The sequence below is a fragment of the Macaca mulatta genome, chromosome 1 (genome assembly GCF_049350105.2).
Source record: "Macaca mulatta isolate MMU2019108-1 chromosome 1, T2T-MMU8v2.0, whole genome shotgun sequence".
Lineage (NCBI taxonomy): Eukaryota > Metazoa > Chordata > Mammalia > Primates > Cercopithecidae > Macaca > Macaca mulatta.
This window is the reverse complement of record NC_133406.1, coordinates 43422876-43448887: the sequence shown is the minus strand read 5'-3', so window position 1 is coordinate 43448887 and position 26012 is coordinate 43422876. Positions and strand designations below refer to the sequence as shown.

The window sequence follows — 26012 nt, the reverse complement described above, 5'->3', positions numbered from 1 at the left end:
CTGAGACTTTGCTGAAGTTGCTTATCAGCTTAAGGACATTTTGGGCTGAGACAATGGGGTTTTCTAAATATACAATCATGTCATCTGCAAAGAGGGACAATTTGACTTCCTCTTTTCCTAACTGAATACCCTTTATTTCTTTCTCTTGCCTGATTGCCCTGGCCAGAATTTCGAACACTATGCTGCGTAGGGGTGCTGACAGAGGGCATCCCTGTCTTGTGCCAGTTTTCAAGGGGAATGCTTCCAGTTTTTGCCCATTCAGTATGATATTGGTTGTGGGTCTGTCATCAATAGCTCTTATTATTTTGAGATATGTTCCATCAATATCAAATTTATTGAGAGCTTTTAGCATGAAGGGCTGTTGAATTTTGTCAAAGGCCTTTTCTGAATCTATTGAGATAATCCTGTGGTTTTTGTCTTTGGTTCTGTTTATATGCTGGATTATGTTTATTGATTTGCGTATGTTGAACCAGCCTTGCATCCCAGGGATGAAGCCCACTTGATCATGGTGGATCAGCTTTTTGATGTGCTGCTGGATTTGGTTTGCCAGTATTTTATTGAGGATTTTCCCATCGATGTGCATCAGGGATATTGGTCTAAAATTCTGTTTTTTTTCTGTTGTGTCTTTGCCAAGCTTTGGTATCAGGATGATGCTGGCCTCAGAAAATGAGTTAGGGAGGATTCTCTCTTTTTCTATTGATTGGAATAATTTCAGAAGGAATGGTACCAGGTCCTCCTTGTACCTCTGGTAGAATTCAGCTGTGAATCCGTCTGGTCCTGGACTTTTTTTTGGTTGGTAGGCCATTAATTATTGCCTCAATTTCAGAACCTGTTATTGTTCTATTCAGGGATTCAACTTCTTCCTGGTTTAGTCTTGGGCGAGTGTATGTGTCCAGGAATTTATCCATTTCTTCTAGATTTTCTAGTTTATTTGCGTAGAGGTGTTTAAAGTATTCTCTGATGGTAGTTTGTATTTCTGGGGGGTCGGTGGTGATATACCCTTTTTCATTTTATATTGTGTCTATTGATTCTTTTCTCTTGTCTTCTTTATTAGTCTTGCTAGTGGTCTACCAATTTTGCTGATCTTTTCAAAAAACCAGCTCCTGGATTAATTGATTTTTCTAAGGGTTTTTCGTGTCTCTATCTCCTTCACTTCTGCTCTGATCTTAGTTATTTCTTGCCTTCTTCTAGCTTTTGAATGTGTTTGCTCTTGCTTTTCTAGTTCTTTTAATTGTGATGTTAGAGTGTCCATTTTAGATCTTTCCTGCTTTCTCTTGTGGGCATTTAGTGCTTTAAATTTCCCTCTACACACTGCTTTAAATGTGTCCCAGAGATTCTGGTATGTTGTATCTTTGTTCTCATTGGTTTCAAAGAACATCTTTGTTTCTGCCTTCATTTCGTTATGTACCCAATAGTCCTTCAGGAGCAGGTTGTTCAGTTTCCATGTAGTTGAGCAGTTTTGAGTGAGTTTCTTAATCCTGAGTTCTAGTTTGATTGCACTGTGGTCTGAGAGACAGTTTGTTATAATTTCTATTCTTTTACATTTGCCAGGAGTGCTTTACTTCCAATTATGTAGTCAGTTTTGGAATAAGTGCGATGTGGTGCAGGGAAGAATGTATATTCTGTTGATTTGGGGTGGAGAGTTCTGTAGATGTCTATTAGGTCTGCTTGGTGCAGAGTTGTGTTCAATTCCTGGATATCCTTGTTAACTTTCTGTCTCGTTGATCCTTCTCATCTTGACAGTGGGGTGTTTAAGTCTCCCATTATTACTGTGTGAGAGTCTAAGTCTCTTTGTAAGTCTCTAAGGACTTGCTTTATGAATCTAGGTGCTCCTGTATTGGGTGCATATATGTTTAGGATAGTTAGCTCTTCTGTTGAATTGATCCCTTTACCATTATGTAATGGCCTTCTTTGTGTCTTTTGATCTTTGTTGGTTTAAAGTCTGTTTTATCAGAGACTAGGAATGCAACCCTTGCCTTTTTTTGTTTTCCATTTGCTTGGTAGATCTTCCTCCATCCCTTTATTTTGAGCCTATGTGTATCTCTGCACTTGAGATCAGTCTCCAGGATACAGCAAATTGATTGGTCTTGACTCTTTATCCAATTTGGCAACCTGTGTCTTTATACTGGAGCATTTAGCCCATTTACATTAAAGGTTAATATTGTTATATGTAAATTTTATCCTGTCATTATGATGTTAGCTGGTTATTTTGCTCATTAGTTGATGCAGTTTCTTCCTAACATCAATGGTCTTTACATTTTGGCATGTTTTTGCAGTGGTTGGTACCGGTTGTTACTTTCCATGTTTAATGCTTCCTTCAGGATCTCTTGTAGGGCAGGTCTGGTGGTGACAAAATCTCTCAGCATTTGCTTGTCTGTAAAGAATTTTATATCTCCTTCACTTATGAAACTTAGTTTGGCTGGATATTAAATTCTGTGTTGTAAATTCTTTTTTTAAGAATTGAATATTGGCCCCACTCTCTTCTGCTTGTAGAGTTTTTGCTGAGAGATCCACTGTTAGTCTGAAGGGCTTCCCTTTGTGTGTAACCTGACCTTTCTCTCTGGCTGCCCTTAACATTTTTTCCTTTATTTCAACTTTGGTGAATCTGATAATTATGTGTCTTGGAGTTGCTCTTCTTGAGGAGTATCTTTGTGGCATTTTCTGTATTTCCTGAATTTGAATGTTGGCCTGCCTTGCCAGGTTGGGGAAGTTCTCCTGGACAATATCCTGCAGAGTGTTTTCCAACTTGGTTCCATTCTCCCCGTCACTTTCAGGTACCCCAATCAGATGTAGATTTGGTCTTTTCACATAGTCCCATGTTTCTTGGAGATTTTGTTCATTTCTTTTTACTCTTCTTTCTCTAAACTTCTCTTCTCACTTCATTTCATTCATTTGATCTGCAATCACTGATACCCTTTCTTCCAGTTGATTGAGTCAGTTACTGAAGCTTGTGCATTTGTCACGTAGTTCTCGTGTCATGGTTTTCATCTCTATCAGTTCGTTTAAGGACTTCTCTGCATTGGTTATTCTAGTTAGCCCTTCATCAAATCTTTTTTCAAGGTGTTTAGTTTCTTTGTGCTGGGTTCATAATTCCTCCTTTAGCTCAGAGAAGTTTGATTGTCTGAAGTCTTCTTCTCTCAACTCATCAAATTAATTCTCCGTCCAGCTTGGTTCCATTGCTGGTGAGGAGCTGCATTCCTTTGGAGGGGTAGAGGCACTCTGATTTTTAGAGTTTCCAGCTTTTCTGTACTGCTTTTTCCCCATCTTTGTGGTTTTAATTTACCTTTGGTCTTTGATGATGGTGACATACAAATGGAGTTTTGGTGTGGATTTCCTTTATGTTTGTTATTTTTCCTTCTAACAGTCAGGAACCTCAGCTACAGGTCTGTTGGAGTTTGCTCAAGGTCCACTCCAGACCCTGATTGTCTGGGTATCAGCAGTGGAGGCTGCAGAGAGTGAACATTGCTGAACAGCAAATGTTGCTGTATGATCGTTCCTCTGGAAGCTTCGTCTCAGAGGTGTACCCAGCCATGTGAGGTGTGAGGTGTCAGTCTGCCCCTAGTGGAGGATGTCTCCCAGTTAGGCTACTCAGGGGTCAGGGACCCACTTGAACAGACAATCTGTCCATTCTGAGATCTCAAACTCCATGCTGGGAAAACCACTACTCTCTTCAAAGCTGTCAGACAGGGACATTTACATCTGCAGAGGTTTCTGCTGCCTTTTGTTTGGCTATGCCCTGTCCCCAGAGGTGGAGTCTACAGAGGTAGGCTGGCCTCCTTGAGCTGCACTGGGCTCCACGCAGTTCGAGCTTCCTGGTCACTTTGTTTACCTACTAAAGCCTCAGCAATGTCGGGCACCCCTCCCTCAGCCTTGCTGCTGCCTTGCAGTTAGATCTCAGACTGCTGTGCTAGCAATAATGGAGGCTCTGTGGGCGTGGGACCCTCTGAGCTAGGTGCGGGATATAATCTGGTATGCCGTTTGCTAAGACCCTTGGTACAGCGCAGTATTAGGGTGGGAGTGACCTGATTTTCCAGGTGTTGTGTGTCATGGTTTCCCTTGGCTAGGAAAGTGAATTCCCTTCCCCCTTGCACTTCTCAGATGCCTCACCCTGCTTCAGCTCTCACTTATTGGGCTGTACCCACTGTCCTGTACCCACTGTCCAACACGCCCCAGTGAGATGAACCCAGTATCTCAGTTGGAAATGCAGAAATCACCTGTCTTCTGTGTTGCTCATGCTGGGAGCTGGAGGCTGGAGCTGTTCCTATTCAGCTATCTTGGTGCGGATCACTCTAAGACTTTTATATAATTGAGGGCAGGAGTTCCCAACACCTGGGCCATGGAAGCATTCGGATCCTTGGGCTGTTAGGAACTGGGCCCTATAGCAGGAGGTGATGGACGAGCAAGCATTACCACCTGAGCTCTGTCTCCTGTCAGCTCGATGAGGGCATCAGATTCTCATAGGAGCACAGACCCTATTTCACGGGCTTCTCATGAGAATCCAACTAATGACTGATGATGTGCAGTGGAACAGTTTCATTCCACAAAACTGACCCTGGTGCCAAAATGGTTGGGGACTGCTGACTTAGGGAAGCTCTGAAACCTCCAAAACTCATCCATGGACCTCCGCTTACAAATCTTTGCCTCAGAACTACTAGTAAATCTGCACAATCTCCTGATAGGATATTAAAACTTCATTTATGGAATAGGAACAGCTCCAGCCTCCAGCTCCCAGCATGAGCGACGCAGAAGACGGATGATTTCTGCATTTTCAACTGAGGTACCAGGTTCATCTCACTGGGGCATGTCAGACAGTTGGCGCTGGTCCGCGGGTACAGCCCGACCAGTGGGAGCTGAAGCAGGGCAATGCATCACCTCACCTGGGAAGTGCAAGGAGGAAGGGAATTCCTTTTCCTAGCCAAAGGAATTTGAGACACACAACACCTGGAAAATCGGGTAACTCACACCCTAATACTGCGCTTTACCAAGGGTCTTAGCAAATGGCACACCAGGAGATTATATCCCACACCTGGCCCAGAGGGTCCCACATCCACAGAGCCTCCCGAATTGCTAGCACAGCAGTCTGAGATCTAACTGCAAGGTAGCAGCGAGGCTGGGGAAGAACCTATAAAGAATTCAATCAAATTTACAAGAAAAAAACAAACAACCCCATCAAAAAGTGGGCAAAGTATATGAACAGACACTTCAAAAAAAGACATTCATACAGCCAACAGACACATGAAAAAATGCTCATCATCACTCGCCATCAGAGAAATGCAAATCAAAACCACAATGAGATACCATCTCACATCAGTTAGAATGGCAGTCATTAAAAAATCAGGAAACCACAGGTGCTGGAGAGGATGTGGAGAAATACGAACACTTTTACACTGTTGGTGGGCCTGTAAACTAGTTCAACCATTGTGAACAGTGTGGCGATTCCTCAAGGATCTAGAACTAGAAATACCATTTGACCCGACCATCCCATTACTGGGGATACACCCAAAGGATTATAAATCATGCTGCTATAAGGACACATGCACATGTATGTTTCCACATTAGCAAAGACTTGGAATCAACCCAAATGTCCATCAGTGACAGACTGGATTAAGAAAATGTGGCACATACACACCATGGAATACTATGCAGCCATAAAAAAGGATGAGTTTGTGTCCTTTGTAGGGACATGGATGCAGCTGGAAACCATCATTCTCAGCAAACTATCACAAGAATGGAAAACCAAACATGGCATGTTCTCACTCATAGGTGGGAACTGAACAATGAGGTCACTTGGACACAGGAAGGGGAACATCACACACCGGGTCCTATTGTGGAGAGGGGATCGGGGGAAGGGATAGCATTAGGAGATATACGTAATGTAAATGATGAGTTAATGGGTGCAGCATACCAACATGGCACATGTATACATATGTAACAAACCTGCACATTGTGCACATGTACCCTAGAACTTAAAGTATTAAAAAAAAAAAAAAAAAAAAAAAAAACTTCATTTACTTTTTTCCCTCTTTGACATTCTTCTTTTTCTTTTTTATCTGCCATCTCTTTTATTTTTTCTTGTATTTTGTCTCAGTTTCTTTCCTTTTTCAGGCACAATGTTCATTTATACCTTGCAAGTGTATCAACCCACCTGCTTCATTCTCATATCAGTGTGTAAGTAAGGAAAAGGAATGAATCAACTGTAGTATGAAACACACTCTCAATCTGAAATCTACATACATATTCTTCACAGTTAGCCAAAGCATGATACCTGTTTTACTTTTTTTTTTCCATTTTAAGAACAAAAGCATTTTCATAAGTGAAATAAATTTAAGCTTAAGAGATGCAGGTGAGCATTGATAAGGAGGAAATGGCACTATTTCCTGAATTATAATACTCAAAACTTCGCTATATTATAATGCCTTTTATCTCAGACAATCCCAGAAGGTTTAATTATTATAGAGCCCACTTTTCTGGGTGCTTGGGGGCATCAAGAGTGAACAAGAGTGAACAAGAGTGATGAGTGTTCACTCATCAAGAGTGAACAAGAGGATCTGAAATGAAAGAACCCAAGTCCCATGGAAATAAGAGTCTTATTGAATCACCAAAATGTATTCATCACAGATCCTGGCAAAAATACAATAGGGCAGAGAAGGCTACTCAACAGCTTGGGAAAAATATTGCACCTATTGTTTAAATGCCTGGCTCTGGTGGGAAGCCAATGGTACCAATAGTACTTCTGTTTAACTTGGATGCTTGTATAGTTAATCTTTCAGCAATGTTATTCTTTTTTAGAGAACATGTCTTTTCATGACTAATTTCTTCCAAAGGCTTTTATTTATAGATACAAATGATTTAAAAGCCTGCATTAAATATAATTTCTTTGATTCAAGAAAGCTATTTGAACTTTGCATGAAGACAGTATAACATTTAAAAAGGTAGATTTGGAAAGCAATTAAATTATATAGAAATCAAGCTAGATTCTATATCTACATTAAGTTTTAAGAAGATACAATCACTAATTAGGTAATGATAAATGAATAACATTTATTGGGTTCTTAGTATAAGCTCAATAATCCATGTAAAGTATCTAGCATTTGATCTTCACAATAACACTTACTGCATAGGTGCTATTATTATCCCCATTTTAAGACTGAGAAAACTGAAGCCCAGAGGGTTTAGGAAATTTATCCACAGTCACAAAGCTAGTCAGTGGCAGTGGTTGGGCCTCAACACAAGCTCTTATTAATTATTCAATCTGTATTGTCCAATAGAAATACAATGCAAACTCACATATGTAATTTTAAATTTTTTAATAGCCACATTAAAAAATATGGAAACAGAGGAAATTAATTTTAATAATACATTTTACTTTGCCCAATATATCCAAAATATTATTTGATATCTGGTGTATATTTTATAACAGCGCATCTTAGTTTGGACTAGCTACATTTCAAGCACTCAATAACCTCACGTGGCTTGTGGCTACCATATTAGACAGCGTAACACTAGACCATTCATTCATTTAGCAAATATTTCTTGAGACTTGCTATGTATCAGACATTAAAGGAGGGAACATGCAAAACAAAAGTCTGCTCTTATCGAGTTTAAATTCCTGGGAAAGAAATAGATCATAAGTAAATAAACGTATAATTAAGCAATCAAATATCAGATAGTGACGTGTGCCGTGAAAACAAGACAGTAAGTAGGTGACTGCTTTTAATTGGGAAGATCGTAAGAGGAGACATTCTAAGAGATATCTGAACTTTCCTTGAGCATCATACACCATGGAAAGACAGAAGACAGTGCAGTGAGCACTACAGGTCTATTGAGCTCTATTCCTTTCTATTGTATAAATCTTTGTGCTAGAAACAGAATATTCATGTGCCTACCTCTGACTCCACGGGTAAAAATTAAAATGAATTTGGCAATCACATTCCTCAGAAGAGGCTGATAATGTTAGGGAAAAAAGAGCTACATATATTTGGTAGGGACATAGCTGGGAGAAAATAGCACAAACACATAAGGTATTTAAAAGATAATCACATGGTCAGGATAAAGGCCATGGTGGAATTAAAATAGAATAATTGAATTGTCTGCATATCATCAACTTTGTTCTATTTCATAAATTTCTATACGTTTTGAAGTTTGTTCTGTTCCTTTCAAAGATGCAGACATTTGGTTTGTGTATATGCTAACCAATTGGGAAATTCTTGCTCTCTTTAAGTGAGATTATATAAAAATCACTAGATCCTTTGAAGAAATCCATATTTAATTTAAAAAGGTATTAAAATTTGATCCAATATTCTAGCCTTTTAAAACACATGAAGATAGGCTCCTTCTTCTCTTGAAGTATGTAGTATTCCAAATTATTCAGTATTAAACAAGAGAGTAGTTACCAGTAGAGTAAACCCTGCTTTTCAACTTAAAATGAGAGCTGACAATAAAAAGCATAAGAAAATCACACTTACTATAGATAGTTAGTTTTATATCCTTGGCTTGTTTGCCAGCTGCATTAGACACAGTACATTGGTAGCGCCCTTTGTCACTTCTCCGTGCATTCTTCAAATGTAAGACTTGTCCTCTGTCTAGAAGTTCAACATTAGGATCACCCAAAAATAAAGGCCTAGAAAAAATAAAATTTTATTTTATTATTCCATGGGTCTATTTTCAGTTTTCCATATTTCTTATTTATCACAACAAAAATCATTAGTACAAGTTAAAAATACAAGTGAAAGTTCATTTAAAACATAAAACGATATGATTAGCACTCCTGTTCAGAAGAATGAAAGTTTTAAACCACTTTTCTAACGGAAGTTAGATAATCATAAATATCTCTTTGAGACGAAAAGTTTCTCCATTTCAAACTTAAATTATGTAACAATATTAATAGAAATCCAGTAGTGTCATTATTTGTTTTATTCATTCATCCATTCTTATTCATTTTTTAGTTTTTTAAATTTTATTTTTTGGTTTGCATAGCTAAAATTTCTAACATTATCTGGAAAAGAATAATTAAGAGTTTTAAACATTACAGTATAGGAACTTTGGACCAAATAATATTATTTTAAAATAATATCATTATAATATCTAGAAGAGTATTCACAATATCATGAATGGTTATTTTTACTGGAGGCAATAATTATGCCAACTTCTCTAAAAATAAATATTGTAATAAATACAAACGCTTACATAATTATAAATATTGAAAGATATTTATGTCAAAGAAGCTCGTATATGGTTGTCAAGGAAGTCTTTTTCTACTATACAGAGTCATTTGCTGAACACTATAAAATGCTCAGTTTATGTAATTGGCAGCAGATTTATTTTAAAATTTGGTTTTTAAAGTCTATGATATCCTAAGACTCATGCCTTTGAAGTCCATCAGTCGTTTTCAGGAATATCCATAGCTAGTTTTTTAGAAGTTGCAAAGACTTAGCCACATAATGATTAATTAAATGCATTGCCATATTCACAAGACACTAGTAAGATTCATAAGACACTACAAAATTAAATAACAAACATTTCACTTCCTATGGTAGTATATTTCATTATTTCTTAGTATGACACTTTGTATATAGCTCTCAAAAGTTAAGAGAATAAAGTACCTTTATTTAGTGCATTTTAAGTTTTTTTTTTTTTTTTTTTTCTTTGAGACGAAGTCTCGCTCTTGTCGCCCAGGATGTAGTTCTATGGAGCTAGCTTGGCTCACTGTAACCTCTGCCTCCTGGGTTCAAGCAGTTCTCCTGCCTTACCCTCCCAAGTAGCTGGGATTACAGGTGCCTGCCACCACACCCAGCTAATTTTTGCAGTTTTAGTAGAGACAGGGTTTCACCATGTTTGCCAGGCTGGTCTCAAACTCCTGACCTCAGGTGATACACCTGCCTCAGCCTCCCAAAGTGCTGGGATTACAGGCATAAGCCACCGCACCTGGCTGCATTTTAAGTTTTTAAAGAAATACTTGATAATATGCTACTCAAATTTAAGTAACTTTGAAACTTTTATTGATTGTTAATTGTGCAAGTGACAAAAAATTTTAAACAAAAAAGCATTATGATGAGAAAAATTCTCCTTGGTCTATGACCCCTAATGTGAGTCTGCTTTCGAGACTTCTCTTTATCAGTTTGATTTGTATTCTTCCACATTTTTTACATTTATGAACATTTTTGTTTTTAACAAAATTATAAATATTTTTGTTTTTGTTTTATATTTATAAACAATTTAAACAATTAAAATTGTTTATAAACATTTATAAACAAAAATATTTATAAATATACTCCCAAAGATATCTAAAGTTTTAATATATCAATGGTATCAGGTTATTGTTCTGCTTTTCTTTCACTCTATAATAGGTATGGAGATATTTTTGGTACACATAGCTTGATCTTACTATTTTTAATTGATGCACAGTGTTCCATAATATGACTATGCCATAAAGTATCTACCTATTCTCCCAATGTTGGGTTTTAGCCAGCTTTCACTTTTTTGCCGTCACAGTGTCGCAGTGAATATCAATATACAAGCCTCTCTGTGGATATGCATGACTACTTCCATCTCCGGGATACTGCATCACAGTGTATGTGCATCAAATTTTAATAGATATCAACAAGTTGCCTTTTAAGGTACTAATTTACATCTTCCCTGTCAGAGCACTATATCTTGATTTCCCATACTCTAGTCAACACTTGATAATTTCAAACCTTTATGTTTTTGCCTATATGACCTGTAAATAACAAAATTTTATTATTCATCAAATTATTGATGGTATCTTTTAATATGTTTATTGCCTTAGTATACTTTGTCTGTTCATATCCTCCATATATTTTCTCTGTTGCTGTTTGTATTTATTAGCGATTTATAAAAAGCTTGAATACAATCTTTTATTTTATATACCAAAAATCTTGACTATTTTCTACTTAGGCCTTAGATATCTGCTCCCAGAAACTGTAAAACACAAACTGTAACCACCATTTGAGAAATAAATTCTCACAACCAATACAGACCACGGCAGCCACTTCTATGTAGGCACACCTCAGCAGCCCTTGAGATCTGGAGTTGGAGAAACATCTGTAGTTCCTTTTTGCCGGTACACAGAACTAGCTTAGTATTCATCTCACTGTCATAAAAACATTTTCCTTTTTAAAAAGTAAATTCCATGTAAAGAGAAAATCATCTCACATTTGGATCTTGTATTTTTCACTGTTAGCCTTTAGACAGAGGATATTTAGTGTATATTAAATTTGAGTTTCTCTGTGTTTCTAAAATGAATTCCCAACATTTATAGGGAGCTTTGAATCCATAAGAATGAAAAATATTACAAGACTTTTAGACTAGTTTTTGAGCAATATTGTTTTTCCTGTATGCTCATTTAATAATATTCTATGTAATAAAATAATTAAGAGGGAGAAAGTCCACATGCATTTTTATACATCTTTTTCCTATCAATTGAACCCTTGCAACAAATACAGAAAAGATACTCACTTGCCGTCTTTGAACCAATGAATATCAGGAAAGGGAGTGCCTTTGACCTGGCATTCAAGGGCGACGTCATGGCTGAGGACAACTGAGACTTCATTTGGGAAGTTGGTACCTATTATGGTGGGTGGAACTTGAACAAAGACAGTGTATTATGAAACTCTGTTACTCAGCAAAAAGAGCAGGCATGGGGTTAGAAAGCAGTCAATGATTTCTATAGTATTTCAACAAGATCTTAATGTCAAACATAAAATACCACACAACAACACTTTTTCATATCATTTCTGTGTACCCAAACGATAAATTTAAATGTAGAAACATATTTATAAAATATTTGCTAGCAAGACAATTACCTGCAAGAATTATGATAGTATAGGATTCATTTTTGGGTGTATTAAACTCATACGCAAAAGTAGCTTAGAATGTAAGTGATCAGTGATGCTTATATAATGTAATTTGCTACCGCGATACATTTTGGATAATGAATGACAATTAACATCACTCTTATAATGTTCAAATTCTACATATACTGTTGTGTTACTTGAAATATATTACCTTTGTCTTTTAAACTACTAAGATGGTAAATTTGGTATGCAATATAACATGAAAAATAATGTGCTAGTTTTTATTCTTGGGATTATCAAGCTTATTAAAGAGCTTCTGGATACTTCTTGGTCTAGTCATCCCCCTTCACACCATGTTAAAGTGTTTGGTCTTCATCCTCAGAAAAATGACCAGCCACTAAAGGATTTCAGTAGGGGAGGAGTGGGGTGTAATCATATTTGTGTTTTAAGACCACATGCTTTTAAGTGAAGAATGAATTACAGTAGCAAGAAGTGGATTCAGGTGAGACCTTAGGCTATTACATTAATTCAGCTCATGAATGATGATAGACTTTCACAGAAGGATGAAAAGACGTAGATCACCAAAGAATTAGGAAGTAGACATAACAGGAAATGTATAGATTTGAAATGTTGGGGAGAAGGTAGTAGTGAGAACCTGGAAGTTCCGGAATAAGCAAGTGAGTGGATGGAGGTATCAGTCCCTAGAATGGGGATCTTGAAGGCAACTGGAACTGGCTTTCACTGGGACCTCTTTGTTTGATATAAAACTAAGATATTCAAGTCACAATACTATGGAGAAAATTAGCTATCTATCCCTAGGCTCAGGGAAGAAGTCTGAATTGGAGATAAAAATTTGGGAGTCATCAGCACACAGATGGAATTAAGTCAAGGGAGCAGATGAGTACCAGGAGAAATAATGTCAATAAGACTCATGATAACAATGATTTCTTAGTTTGTTTTTATAACTTATACTTAAATATAATAATGGTGATTTTGTGGAAAGAAAAATTTCAGGCTTTGAGAAGCCTAATGGGAGGAATTATTTTTATGTTATAGCAGTTTATGAATATAATTTTTATGCAGTATCATTCCTCCACCTCACTTCTACTCAAGACTTACAAATTATGTGCCCATTGTAAGGAGCAAAATATTGAAAATGGAGAAAGTCATTTTTTCACAAAGTGAACTTTAAATGGCAAATATAATTTCACAAACTAAAATTATAGAATTTTAAATTTATGATTACCATTAAAATGTCTCACATCCTAATTTATTACAGCTGCTACCTACTTAATTAGAATCAGGACTGACTTAGTTACAAGAGTCAATTAGAATGCAGAGGAAAGGGGATTTACTACCTTCTGTTCAAGTACAGCCTAGCAGCTTCAGGATGTACACAGCATGAAGGTGATATATTCTGCATCACCCTGTTGTAGCCACTTCCCAAAGAATATCCTGCCTACTTAACCAGAGAAATTGACAAGAGTAATAATTTCTTATTTTACACAATATAGCAGTACCGCTTTTGAGTATTTGATACTATTGTATATATGATTCAAAGGCATCTCTCTATTATAAATAATGAAACTCTTCAAAATTTCTATATCATATGGTTCTGATTAACAAATAATAAGGACAAAAATAATAGAATGAAACTATATATTTTTTTCTGTCAATTTATCTTTTTCTCTTTTTCATATAGTCAGCTCTATTTTAGGTAAGAAATGCCTCTGAATTGTAGTTTTTTAAAAGGATGTTATTTCTTACCAAGCACATCAATGTTAAAGTACTTCTGAGAAGTGCCTGCAATATTAATTGCTTTGCAGGAGTATCTTCCTGCATCCTCTGGAGTGGCTTTGAAGAACTTCAGTATTTTCCCATTGTTCACAATCTGAACAGTGCTGCTTTCAGTCACCTTTAAGGGCCAAAATGGTCAGTGTTATTTCCAATCCTAATAAAAATGCATAATTAAAAAATGAAGTAGAAAGTTTATTTTATTAGTAGTAAGAAATGAACATCTGAACAACTTACTTCAGATGCAGAGGCAAGGAATTACACATATTTGGATGACTCTATTTACCTGGACATTATCTTTATACCACATAATGATGGGAGACGGAGTGCCTTCCACTTCACAAAAGAGATTGGTCAGCTGATTTAACAACACTGACACATTTGTAACTTGTTCTTTATCTTTAATTACTGGAGGAACTGCAAAAAGAGAGGAGTCATAGCTAGGTAGTTTTATAATAAATATTATTTATAGAGATTATTTATAATGGCCTTTATACAGCAAATTCTGAAATATTTGATGGCTAGAAAAGCTAGACATATTTAAGCATACGCTTTGTTACAAAATTAAAAAGTTTTGACCAATGTATTCATAATAACAACCCTTATTGGATTTTTACTTTATTATTTCAAGGTTTTAAATTTAGGATGAAATTTGGGATAAGCTTAAGGGAGAATCTACTTTTATTCCACATATTACTCAAAATATAAGCTTATGGGGTCTTAATTAAGTCACATGAGACTCATTACTTTGTTGATGAGGGTGAATATTGCCCAGTGTCTAAAGAAACCAATATTCATCAAATTTTAAAATATATATACACTTTCACTTATGCAAAATGGCATATATACAGTATTTTCATTAAAGGTTAATAAAAACAATTGTTAATAATCTACATGCTCATCATTAATAGAGGAAGATCAAATAAATGTGTATGTATACAATGAGATGCTATAGAGTTAGGAACATTAAATAAAATCCAAGATAGATTGTTTAATGAGACAGAGAAGGTGAAAAATGTGAATATAATGTTCTATTATATGTGTACATTTTATAAATAAAAAGAGGATAAAACATTATATTTGTATATTCATAAAATATCTCTGACACACACACACACACACACACACACACACACACACACACACACACACACAGAGATAACTTTCCTTTATCCCAAATAGAGGATAAGTAGATGGCTCAGCTCAGGGTCAGGAGACTTTTTATCATGTATCTTTTTCTACCATTTGAATTTTGAATGATGTAAAGTCACAATACAAAATTACATGAAAGTTTAAATCCAATAATAAATTCAATCAGACCACCAGATTTCTGTTTGGTACTACTGCTATTCACATTAATATTAAATGATACCACACTGAGAGAATAATTTAAACATTTAAGAACGGGAGACTGACAAACGTAGTCAGTTACATGATTTTAGCAATATTTACCATGGACTTTGAGGTTATATTTTCTTTCTGTAGTTCCAGCTTCATTGACTGCCACACAGATGTACTCCCCATTGTCATAGGGTGTAACAGAAGCAATAACCAGCAAGGTGCCATCTTCCAAGATAGAAATGCCAGGCTCTCTGCCTGTCAATTCTCTACCATTGTGTAACCATTTGATGGTTGGTTTAGGGGTACCTAAATAAGAAATTAGAGTCTTGTGATATTTTACCACAAAATCAGAAATTATTAAATATCAAATATATCAAAGAGAAATAAAGTTTTTCTTATGACAATAATTTCAAGATATTTCTCCTGGTATGGAAATATGAAGAGATTATGTTAGTTAATGCCTCTAAATCCCAGTGGGTCTTAAGAGACCTATGGTAAAGTTTGAACAAAGTTGTTTCTATCTAAACATTCAGATGATAGTAAGTAAAGCATTTTCCTAGTGAGTTCACAGTGCTTTGTTGGTGGGGCAGGAACTATATTAATCCTACGGACTGGATGTGGGGAGAGTTTTAGGGTGAAATAAAGACAGAGCAAAAATAAGACACTGTCACAGAAATACAACATGAAGATTGTCAACCAAACAGAGTGTATACATGATGTGGAGACATGATGTTTTATAATTCCCTTTTTTAAAAAGGCCTGATATTGTAGAGATGAGGAAACTCTACTGTTCATGCATCTTTTGGAGATCTCATTCTGTTAAACAAAGGATAATAGCTCAATTCTTGAAATGGTAGTTGAGAAAGTAGTGAGACAAATAGCTTTCCTGGATTCATTTATGACTAACAGAATGAATGGAAATTATGTACTCTTGGAGAAAAAAAATGATACAACAATCTTTGAGTGTATAATAGAATCAAAAGGAATATTGGAAATAAGTAAACATTAAATCTATACTAACGATGTATTTATCTAGCAAACATTTTGCCAGGTATTATTCTAAGCATTTAAAAAAATTATTTAATCTCTATAAGAAGAAGAAAACACATTAAATAAAAATTACATGACTACAGAAGACATTGTTAATAATCCTGTATTAAATGATAGTAAAATATTAAAGGATGAATATATAACCCAGGATATATATAAAAGAATAGCAGAAATACATAGAATATGTCATTGAAGCTACACTTAAATTGAATTAAAGGCTTAAACAGTGACTATGAAAATTATATTTATGGAAAAAAATTAAAGACTGGCCTATTTAATTGTGCTCATAGTATAATGTCGACTGATGAGAACAAAAAGGTTAAACTGACGGATTCTAGTTGCCTGTCCATGTTGTCAAGAAAAAAGGAGGCTGTAATCATTTCCTTACGTCCCAGTCATTCCTTCATGAATTTTAATCAGACTACTTAATTAATATTTGTTGAGGTAATAAAAATGTAAATGAACAAACAAAAGAAAGAAGTTGCATTATCTTTAATTTTTAAATGATAGAACAATCATGAGTGAGATGAAATTCAAAATAAAAGATAATGAAAAAGATGTCTAGTAACTTTAAATGAATTCAAGCACTATATTCCAGGTGAAAATGAAGAAGTAAGGAAGACATGTTTTTCTAGGTGGAAAAGGGAAGTCAAAACAATAAATTAGCTTGGGAGTCAGGAATCCAGAGGGGAACAAGAAGCAACAGGGCCATCAGCGGGTCCAGTGGGAGTGAGCAGTCATAGTACTTCCCTGAACTTAAACCCTTCTAAAGAAGGCCTCCTCTCCAGGCTTCACCTCCCTAATTCTCAGCGACTCTTGGAATAGTTATTGTTAATTCTTTAGGTATCTGGAAAGCTTGCTAAAGATATTTTTCTTTTAATATTGGTAGAAAATAAAGTAATCATTGGTGATAGCGACTGCTGCGATTGAAAAGCTTGCCAGAGAAACAGAGACAGCCAGAAGACCTTCAGTTGCTGCCGCCCAGGAATAACTGCTAAAAGGCACACGAGGGGGCACAAATGGTACTAGCCATCTGGAGGCCCTCAGGAGGTTACAGAAAGACTACTGCTTGGACTTTGCCAGAACTGCTACAAACCTGCTTTGAATCACTGCTGATGAATACACGCTTGAGAGAGGATGTTCTTAATTACCTACTTGGCAGAGTTAGGGTGAAAGTGACAGTCCTTTTCATATTCCCCTGAGGAGAAATAATATCAATCTCCTGGCAGAAAACATGGTAGGATAGAAAGCCCAGAAATCCAAGGAAAAGAAGGGCTTGAATAAGCCTCCAAGTGACAATTTACAATCTGGTCCTAGAATTACCAGTTGAGAGGAGATCTAGGAAAAGAGGTTTTCAGGAAGTGTCCAGAACAAACAAAGGAATAGTCCTAATTATACCTCTGCCAGGTTGAGATAAATCTGGAATATTTTGAATAGCTCCAGCTATCACATTGTAAAGAGAAAACCTGCTAAAAAATAAAAAAAAGAATGAAATAAGAAGTAGCAGGAAGGATCTGAACTACCTGGAAAACATGTGAGACTAGGCAAGTTTGAAAGAATGGAAAGTCTTTACATTAAAAGAAATAAAATACCTGAAAGAAAAAAAAATATTTATTCAAAGAGTTGTTATCCAAAAGATGGGTTAGTTTCTATTATGCTCAAATGTTGTACCAAGGACTGATGTGGAATTTTATAAGGATGGCAATTTGGGTTCAATATAGCATTCTGAAACAATATAACATTATGCCAATGCCTATATCTTTGAGTATTACATACCTTTTGCAGGACATGGAAATGCAATGCGTTGATTGGCCACTCTTTCTTGGAATGGAGTGTTATATGGAGGTTCTAGATCTTCCACTGTGGGTGGTTCTATTAGGAAAATAAATGCTTTATCACAGGCTTTATTTGAGCAATTTCAAACTCTCCTAAGGCACAATGAACCACCTGCACTGATGAGCTGCTATCTCTGCTGATTCTTCTTTTAAATATGATTCCTATTTCCAGCTGCCAAACATTTCTACCTAGATGTGACACAGCGCCTTAAACTGAAAATTCTCCGAACAACATTCATTATATTATGCTTCCCGCAATCCTGTTCTATTTCTCTTATTCCCTCAATGAAGGCATTCTGGTCCACCCAGTCATTTTTCTTTCTCCCTTAAGTTTGGCCTCCATATCTAATCATATAGTACCATATATGTTCGCATATCTGTGTCTTCCTCTCTATGTTTAAGACCATTGCTTATTTTCAACCCTTATTTTCTCTTACCAGACTATTCCAATAGACTTCTTATAGGGATCCTTTTCTCAAACATGTTCCCCTTTAGAATGATATTCTGCACAGTCCCCAGAATACTCTCTCTGAAATACAAATCTCATCGCTGACTTATCTAATTCAAATCATTACTTGTACTCATCTTGTCTATAAGATAAAGTTTCAGACCTGTTCTTTCCAAAGTGCCCCCTGTCAGTGCATCTCATGTCTCTGAAAAGCTTCATCATCCATTCATTGTATGAAGAAATTTGGGAGTTATTCTTGAGAACTCTATCTCCTTCAGTCTCATATCCAATCCATTACCATGTCCTGAGTATTTCCTTTCCTAATTATTTTTTAGCCCATTCCCTTCTTTTCCCCATTCTAACTACCGCCATCTTTTACCTGGGCTACTATACTAGTCTATACCAGTTTCCCTTATCTTCTCTAGCTGAATGATTCCCTCCCAAATGAGTGATTTTAAAACTGGAAATCAGCCACATCACTTTCCCAACTATGACTTCTTAAAGTCTTTTTATCGCATTTAGAATAAAGTCTAACTTTATTAGTCTGGTTTCCTAGGTCTTGGATAACCTGACCCATGACCACATCTCCAGCTTCATCACATATTACTCAGTCCTCAGTCTGGAATGCAGCTAGCTGGCCTTCATTGATGATGACTGATTCCGGTGTCCCCAAAATATTACATGCCCTTCTCTTCATATTCTATGTCCTTTTCCTGGAAAGTTCTCTTCACATTCTCTTGGAAGGGCTGCCCCTCACTTCTACCTACCCTTCAAATCTCAACTGACATGTCCCTACCCCAAGGGAAGCCTTCTGTGATTTGTCTTTTTGTTAAAAGCTTATATAGAGCCTTCCACCATTTCATAAGGGCACTAACCAATGTTTTGTTATGTAATCATGAGATTATTTCATGAATTATTATCTTTCCCATTCAACTATAAACATGAATACCCAATAAAGTTTGTGGAATGAACACGAAAACTTCTCCATTAGTGTCCTAGCCAACCATCCAACAAACCTGGCAATGGGTCAGGTACCTTAGTAATGTACTAATACTTAGAACAGTATTAGTACTAATTAATACTAATACAGCACTAAGAACTATCTAATACTGTGCTAAGTACCATACCTGCTTATCTTTTCTTCTTGTCTTTGTACTAGTATTCCCTCTGACAAGAATGTTCTTCCCCCTGATTTCCATGTGGCCGGTTCTTTCCAGTCCAGAGGATCTCACTCTAAAGATCACCTCCTCAGAGAAGTCCTGCTTGATAGTTGAATCTAAAGTAGGCAACTCTCAGGACCATTGCCTTATTTTAACTTCCTACAAAGCACTTTTCATAATCTGTATTTCTTGTTTATATGTTGGTCTGTTTTCCATCTACTCACACTAGAACAGCTCATGAAAGCAGGGGTTTTGCCTTTGTTACTACTTTCTCATCACCATCTAGAATATGACAGATGACTGGCAAGAGCTCAATCAATATTTGTTGCTTGAATACATAAACACTGATCTTTAAATCTTCAAAGCAAATACAGTATTAATAGAGAAGTAGTGGATCTAGATTTCGTAGGGCTCTATTTTGAGTGCACCCCAGCACTGTGAGGTGACAACCTACTCTAATTCACTCTTCCCGCAATGTCTTCCAAACCAAAAATAGTGGGTGGGGCATCATCTAGGATTGTTTCTGTTATCTACATGATCCATGGCAACTTTGTTTCAAAAGTAAGCATACAAAAATTGATGCAGATTTAGAAATGGTATGTTTCACTTCTTTTGGGAATGGTTCTCCTTTCAAAGAGTCACAAAAGTTATATAGAGCTCTTTCTGAAGTAATTTAAGATTATCCAAGATAATCTATTTAGCTCTAGGGCTTTTCCCTCACTCCCCACCCCATATACATATATTTTCCTGTGTCAAAAATCACCTTGGACATGTAGCGTTATCTCTGTTTCATCAGTGCCTGCTATGTTAGTAGCAACACAAGTATATATGCCAGCATCTGAGGGCATGGCTTGGTCGATGCTTAAAGTTCCGTCTGGATTGCTAACATGCTGCACTCCATCAACCAGCATGGTGCTTCCACCTTTGGACCAGGTGATTACAGGAAGAGGGGTCCCTTGAGCATTACATGGAATATCCACTCTTTGACCAACTTGGACTTTGAGATGTTTAGGTCCACGCTGTATCTTTGGAGGAACTAGAAATAATAATTGGGTATTAATAATCCAACTTTTACAAATTCCTTCCTTTACTCACTTTAAATGAGAGCTCCTTATCAACAGGCAGCATGGAAAAGTGAAACAATTTCAAGATTTGGACCTAGGCTCGAACCATTCACTAGCTAGGTGATCTAGGATAAGTCAGTAAACTTCCTGAGGCCTGTTTCCTTGATAATCCAGGGAAAATAGCCTGTAATCCCAGTACATTGCAAGGATTACAGGAAATAATAAATATAAAACTCTTAGTTCCAAACTTGAGGAACAGCAAGCATTTTAAAATGTTAAGCATCTTTTAATTTGTGAATAATTTTAGGTTAAAAACTCTCTTAAAAGGCAATCCAGGTAATTTCTATAAGGGTTAAAAAGCATTTCTCTCCATGTATTCAGTTTCTGTTCTTTTTGTAGAAGGATCAGACAATAAGAAAAGTTTCTCATGAAAGCCTTTGCTAATTTCAGATAAGAAAACCACAAAGAGCCTCTATCTCTTCCTTTTATCAACTTCCTTTAGAAATTTAAATGCAGTAGTTTATCAAAATACCAGAAAAGGATTCCTGATTTCCACATACTTGCATTGTGCACTGTAGAATCAAGTTGAGCCACAAGGATATAATTATAATTAATGCACCATACATTCTTTAACTTAATATTTAATGAACACTTTCTAAAGGTTGTCACTAACAAGAACCTTATATATTTGATGATAGTATTATCATCATTTTATGAAAGAGAAAACTAAAGATAAGAAAGGTTAGTGAATATGCCTGATGCCCTAGAGCTAGTAAATGACAGGACTCTTACATGACTTCACACCCCATAATCAATGCGGACACAATTGTCCTGATCATCTGAGAGTGAAATCAGATCAATACTATCTGAGCTAATTTCTTCTGATATTTGAATATCGTTCATCTAAACAATGCCTGGTGTAGAGTATGCACTCAGTGTGTTGAATGAATGAAGAACTGGATGGACTGTGTGGATTGGAGGAATAAAGCAAACTAACTAGGGAGGTGTAGTCAAAGAGTCCTAGAAAACAGAATTTTTTCAGTTGCTGAGATCTTTAAATATTGAAAATGATCATTTAAATACTACTAAATTATTATTTAAAAATTTGTATTAGCTTCTATAAAATGTTACCAGCTTAAACACATTTTCTTTCTACCATATATCAACAATAATAGCAATAAGTGACTGCTGACCTTTAGAAAAATCGAGATCCAAAAATTTAATATAGTTTATTTGATAAAGGAAGAAACAAAAGATTGTTTATAAATAGCAGAAAAACTTTTCAGAGTAAATGAAAGAAAATCACAAGTCTCAGATTTTAGAGAATGTTTTCTTTAATTACTTCATAAACAATTTGGAAATTAGCTATCAAATAAACTAGGATTATGGGTTTTCTTGTGGCCAGTCCACAGGGTTGTCATATGCTCTCATTTCAAAACTCACCATGGACATTTAATTTGACAGCTTGAGTCACGTTCCCAGCAATATTTGTGGCAACACAAAGATACATCCCACTATCTGTAATGCGGGTTTCAGTGATCTTCATTGAACCAGAAGGGAGGAACGTGTGTCTAAAAGAAAGAAACCATATAGTAGACCATGGAACAGGCGAATTTAAATATCCCCTATGCAGCTACACTTCAGTATGAAATTACTACTCTGCAAGTAGTTTTTAAAATCATTTTCCCATCTGCAATGTCTATCTATACACCTTAAAAGCCAGGACTTTTCATAATTATCTTGTGTATGATGTTCCCGCAAACAGAAAAACAGTTTTATTTTACTTTTAAATCTTAATGGTCTGAAATTGCCAAATAATTGTACATCTTTCTGCTCTACAAAGCAAATGTGTATTTGAGTTAACTTTGAATTTATTTTGAGCAATTTGTTATTATTTTCTACATTGTTAAAGTAAAGGAAAAAGAAGATATATATGTTCTCAAAAATAGTTGAATATATTCCTCCTTTTGAGTAGCAATGCAGCTGGGTGAGCCAGACCTACATATAAAAATTTATTGCATTGTGTTAAAATAGTTTTAAAGGTAGTGGAGGCCAGGTACACCTACCTAATACCAAGATTTCTTACACAGCTAAGTCAAATGAATAGGGCTATTGGCCCAGAGACATGCAAATGAATAAACAGTTAAGGACAGAGTCCTCCAGAAAGACCTCAGCATATTTGAGAACTCAACATGTAATATGTAACATCAGAGGTTATATCACAAAAAGTAAGGAACGTATTGACTATTCAAAGTGATGTTGTGCAACTGACTTTTCAAATGGAAAAATAAAGATATAAAATGAGAGCACTACGTGATATTACTTACAAAATTTAAAATTCAGATAGATTGAAGTCCAAAATGTGAAAAACAAAACTTAAAATATTAGAATTAAACACTGAAGGTTATGTTTATAATCTGCTTCATGTTAAGATACAAAAAGTACACATCTGAAAAAGAACAGATTAATACATTGTGCTCCTTAAAAACTGAAACCTTCTGTACAACAAAAGGCACCACACATAAACTTGACACCACAGCAATAGACTGAGAGAAGATATTTTCAACACATATAAAAGACAAAAGATTATTATCAAAAATAAAGACCAAATTTCTACATTCAATAAGAGAAAGACAAGTCACCAGAAAACTGTGCAACAGATTTATAGGTTATTCAATACCACAAATGGCCAACAAACACATAAAAAGATTCTCAGTTCACTTGAAGTCAATCACATGAAAATTAAAACAATCACAAGATACCATTTTACACCCATCAACTGGAAAAATTCCTAAGTCAGTCAATACCATGCGCTAATTAGAACATGGACACAAGTACACCCATATTCTGCTGGTGGATGGATAATCAATACTGTCCCTTTGGAAAGCAATTTAGCAATGCCTATGAAGCTGGAAGCAGGAGTTTGCTTTGATCAGGAATTGTAGCTCTGTATGTAGGTCCTAAAGAAAGTCATGCATAAGTATACAAAGAGAAATATACAAAGCTATTCACTGAAAAGCCTTGTTTTAAAAACAAACAAAAAAAATAGAAAGAATAAACAAACTAGAATGTCCATAAATAAAGGAATGAAAAAATAAAATGTAGAATATGCATGTAGGAGTTAAAATGAATAAATGGAATCCCTATGTATAATAGTAGACAAATGTTAACTTAATAAAGCAACTAATAAAATAATAATATACTATTTTTTACAATAGCAAATTGAAAACAGACACACAAAACAAAATGGAAAACACAGAAAACAGTAATCTACATTGTTTAAGGATGTATGTGTAGAATGCCTACCAAGTTTGTGGCAGTGTTTGCCCCTGGGAAGAGGGAGAAGAAATTGCGACTGTGGAAGGGAACAATAAAACTTTCTGATCTGTATTACTATAATTTTTTACTCAAAAACATTCAAAGAAAATTTTTTCAAACAAATAGTAAAATTATATAAAGTCCTTCTTAATTGTTTTCCTTCACTGGCAGTAGGGAAATGACACTAGCATGAATTTATGTCTTCATAATTATATATCAATGATTCTAATAGAAAGTTAATTATAGTCTAGTGACTAATTCTTATTTCACCAGTAACTTTTGCCTTGATGTTGGGTTAAAATAGTAACCAAGAACTAGAGACAATGAATGTGAAATGTACATTATCTTACATAATCCTCTCAGATAAGTATCATCCCCATTTTATAAATAGGAAATATGAGGTTCAGAGAGACCCCTTAAAAATTTTCAAAGGTTTCAGGCAAACTTTAAGTGGAAGAGATAAATATAAACTCATAGCTGGTTGGCAACGAAGGTTGTGCTTTCAAAGCTCCAGTATTCTTCTTGTTACGTCACTTAGCCTATCAAATACAGTACATTGTCTCAATGTGCTCATATTTGTATAAGGATTTAAGCAAGAAGACTTACAAAATCATCCAATGAAAGCCAAATCCTAGACATTAGAGTGTGCCTATTGTATTTTATTGCTCTTATGGGATTAATGGAATTCTATGTGTGCTTACACATTGGGCTAACAGGAATCTTGTACAATTCTGCTCCATTTTAATAACTACCTTATAAAATGCACCAGGGGAAAATTATGGCAAAGCTGAATGTTAGCATTTCTGACATTAAAGATGTCAGAAGCATGATTCAGATGTTATAAATACTTCTTGTAGACTCAGATGTACATGTGCATTATCTCAATTTTAAAAGTGATTTTTTGAGACGTTTGATAACCTGAATAGGCATGGCCATCTGTCCCAAGAGGTTGATTATGTTTTCATGTGTTGCAATTCATCCCAGATCTCCTACCTTGGAGAGAACGGTGAGATGAGCTGGGTTTCTTTGGCCCAAGTAATTATGGGTGGAGGTAAGCTCTTCACTTCACATGGAAGTGTTACCTCTTCCCCTGCAAGGACGGAGATCTCAACAGGCTTATCCTGGGACAGTCCTCGTTGATCTCCAAACACTCTGGGCCTTACTAAAATAAACACATGTTTTGGAAGGGAAATAGTATATTGAAAACAAAGCACAGTTTAATTTACATTAAAATGTGGACTACTAATGTTCTTAAGTAATTTATAAAAAGATGCTGTTCAGGACATAAGCTAAAACTTTCCATTAATACATTTATTGTGAGAACTAAAAGAAAAATGATGAAAAAATTTCTCTAGTCAGTAATTCCTTTCAGAACACAATGAAGAGATCGGCTTCAATGCCCTCTCAGAGTCTACCATCTGTAAAAGTAAACCCTCAAGGCAGACTCCTACCCAAGACATAGCTGAGGTTTGGCTTTGCTAGGAGTGTTAACTAACTGGTGTTACTGAAGAGGGTTGGGTGCAATAAGCATACTTCTTGGGAAAATACCATAAAAATTTTCCGAAAGACTATACAATTGCATTCCTTAAAATCAGAGTCTAAGTAGAAGTGATTTTGGTTGGCAGTAAAAAATGCATTTCTGTAAACAAATATATCAACTTGGGGGAGCAATTCACTTTAGGGGTACATGCATCTGGTAACAGTACTGGGGAAAGAACTGTGAGTTTTGGCACAGATAGACAATGTCAATAAAAACCATTCCTCCACCAGCTCTCACCATAGACTGTCAGTTGCACTTTCCTTTTGGCATAGCCGGCTGCGTTGGTGGCGGTGCAGACATACTCGCCACTTTCCTCTCCCCCAGGTGACACCACATACAGACTGCCATCAGCCCCTGCTGAAAATTTAGCACTGCTGGTTGAAATCAGCTCTCCTTTCTGCAAAACACAGCAAAAAGCAAAGGGTTTTTTTTTTTTTTTTTTAAGATCATAAAAGAGTGACAATGTCTAGAAGAGGAATAGAGAGAAAAAAACATCTCCAACGGGGGAATAGAGTAAATTTTAAAATGCTAACTTGAAAAAAGTTATTTATAAGAAACATTAGACAAATAAAAGTACTAAAAGTGGTATTTCTCCATATCAAATCATGTCATCTTCATTCCAGAGCTACTTAAGAAGGCAGAGAATAAC

General features: G+C 35.8%; 1 protein-coding gene across 3 annotated transcripts in view; it reads right to left on the bottom strand.

Moving 5' to 3' along the window:
• The window catches only part of HMCN1 (hemicentin 1), a 455102-nt gene that overhangs the window by 184366 nt on the left and 244724 nt on the right, over positions 1-26012 (bottom strand). For all 3 annotated transcript variants that reach the window (XM_015121897.3, XM_015121910.3, XM_028851450.2), the window contains 10 exons: positions 25601-25760; positions 24817-24985; positions 21949-22076; positions 20205-20477; positions 17775-17870; positions 15060-15254; positions 13894-14024; positions 13581-13728; positions 11476-11602; positions 8466-8620 (listed from right to left, as the gene is read on the bottom strand). In XM_015121897.3, coding sequence (XP_014977383.3) covers positions 8466-8620; positions 11476-11602; positions 13581-13728; positions 13894-14024; positions 15060-15254; positions 17775-17870; positions 20205-20477; positions 21949-22076; positions 24817-24985; positions 25601-25760 — 1582 coding nt within the window. The remainder of the gene's footprint in view (positions 1-8465; positions 8621-11475; positions 11603-13580; positions 13729-13893; positions 14025-15059; positions 15255-17774; positions 17871-20204; positions 20478-21948; positions 22077-24816; positions 24986-25600; positions 25761-26012) is intronic.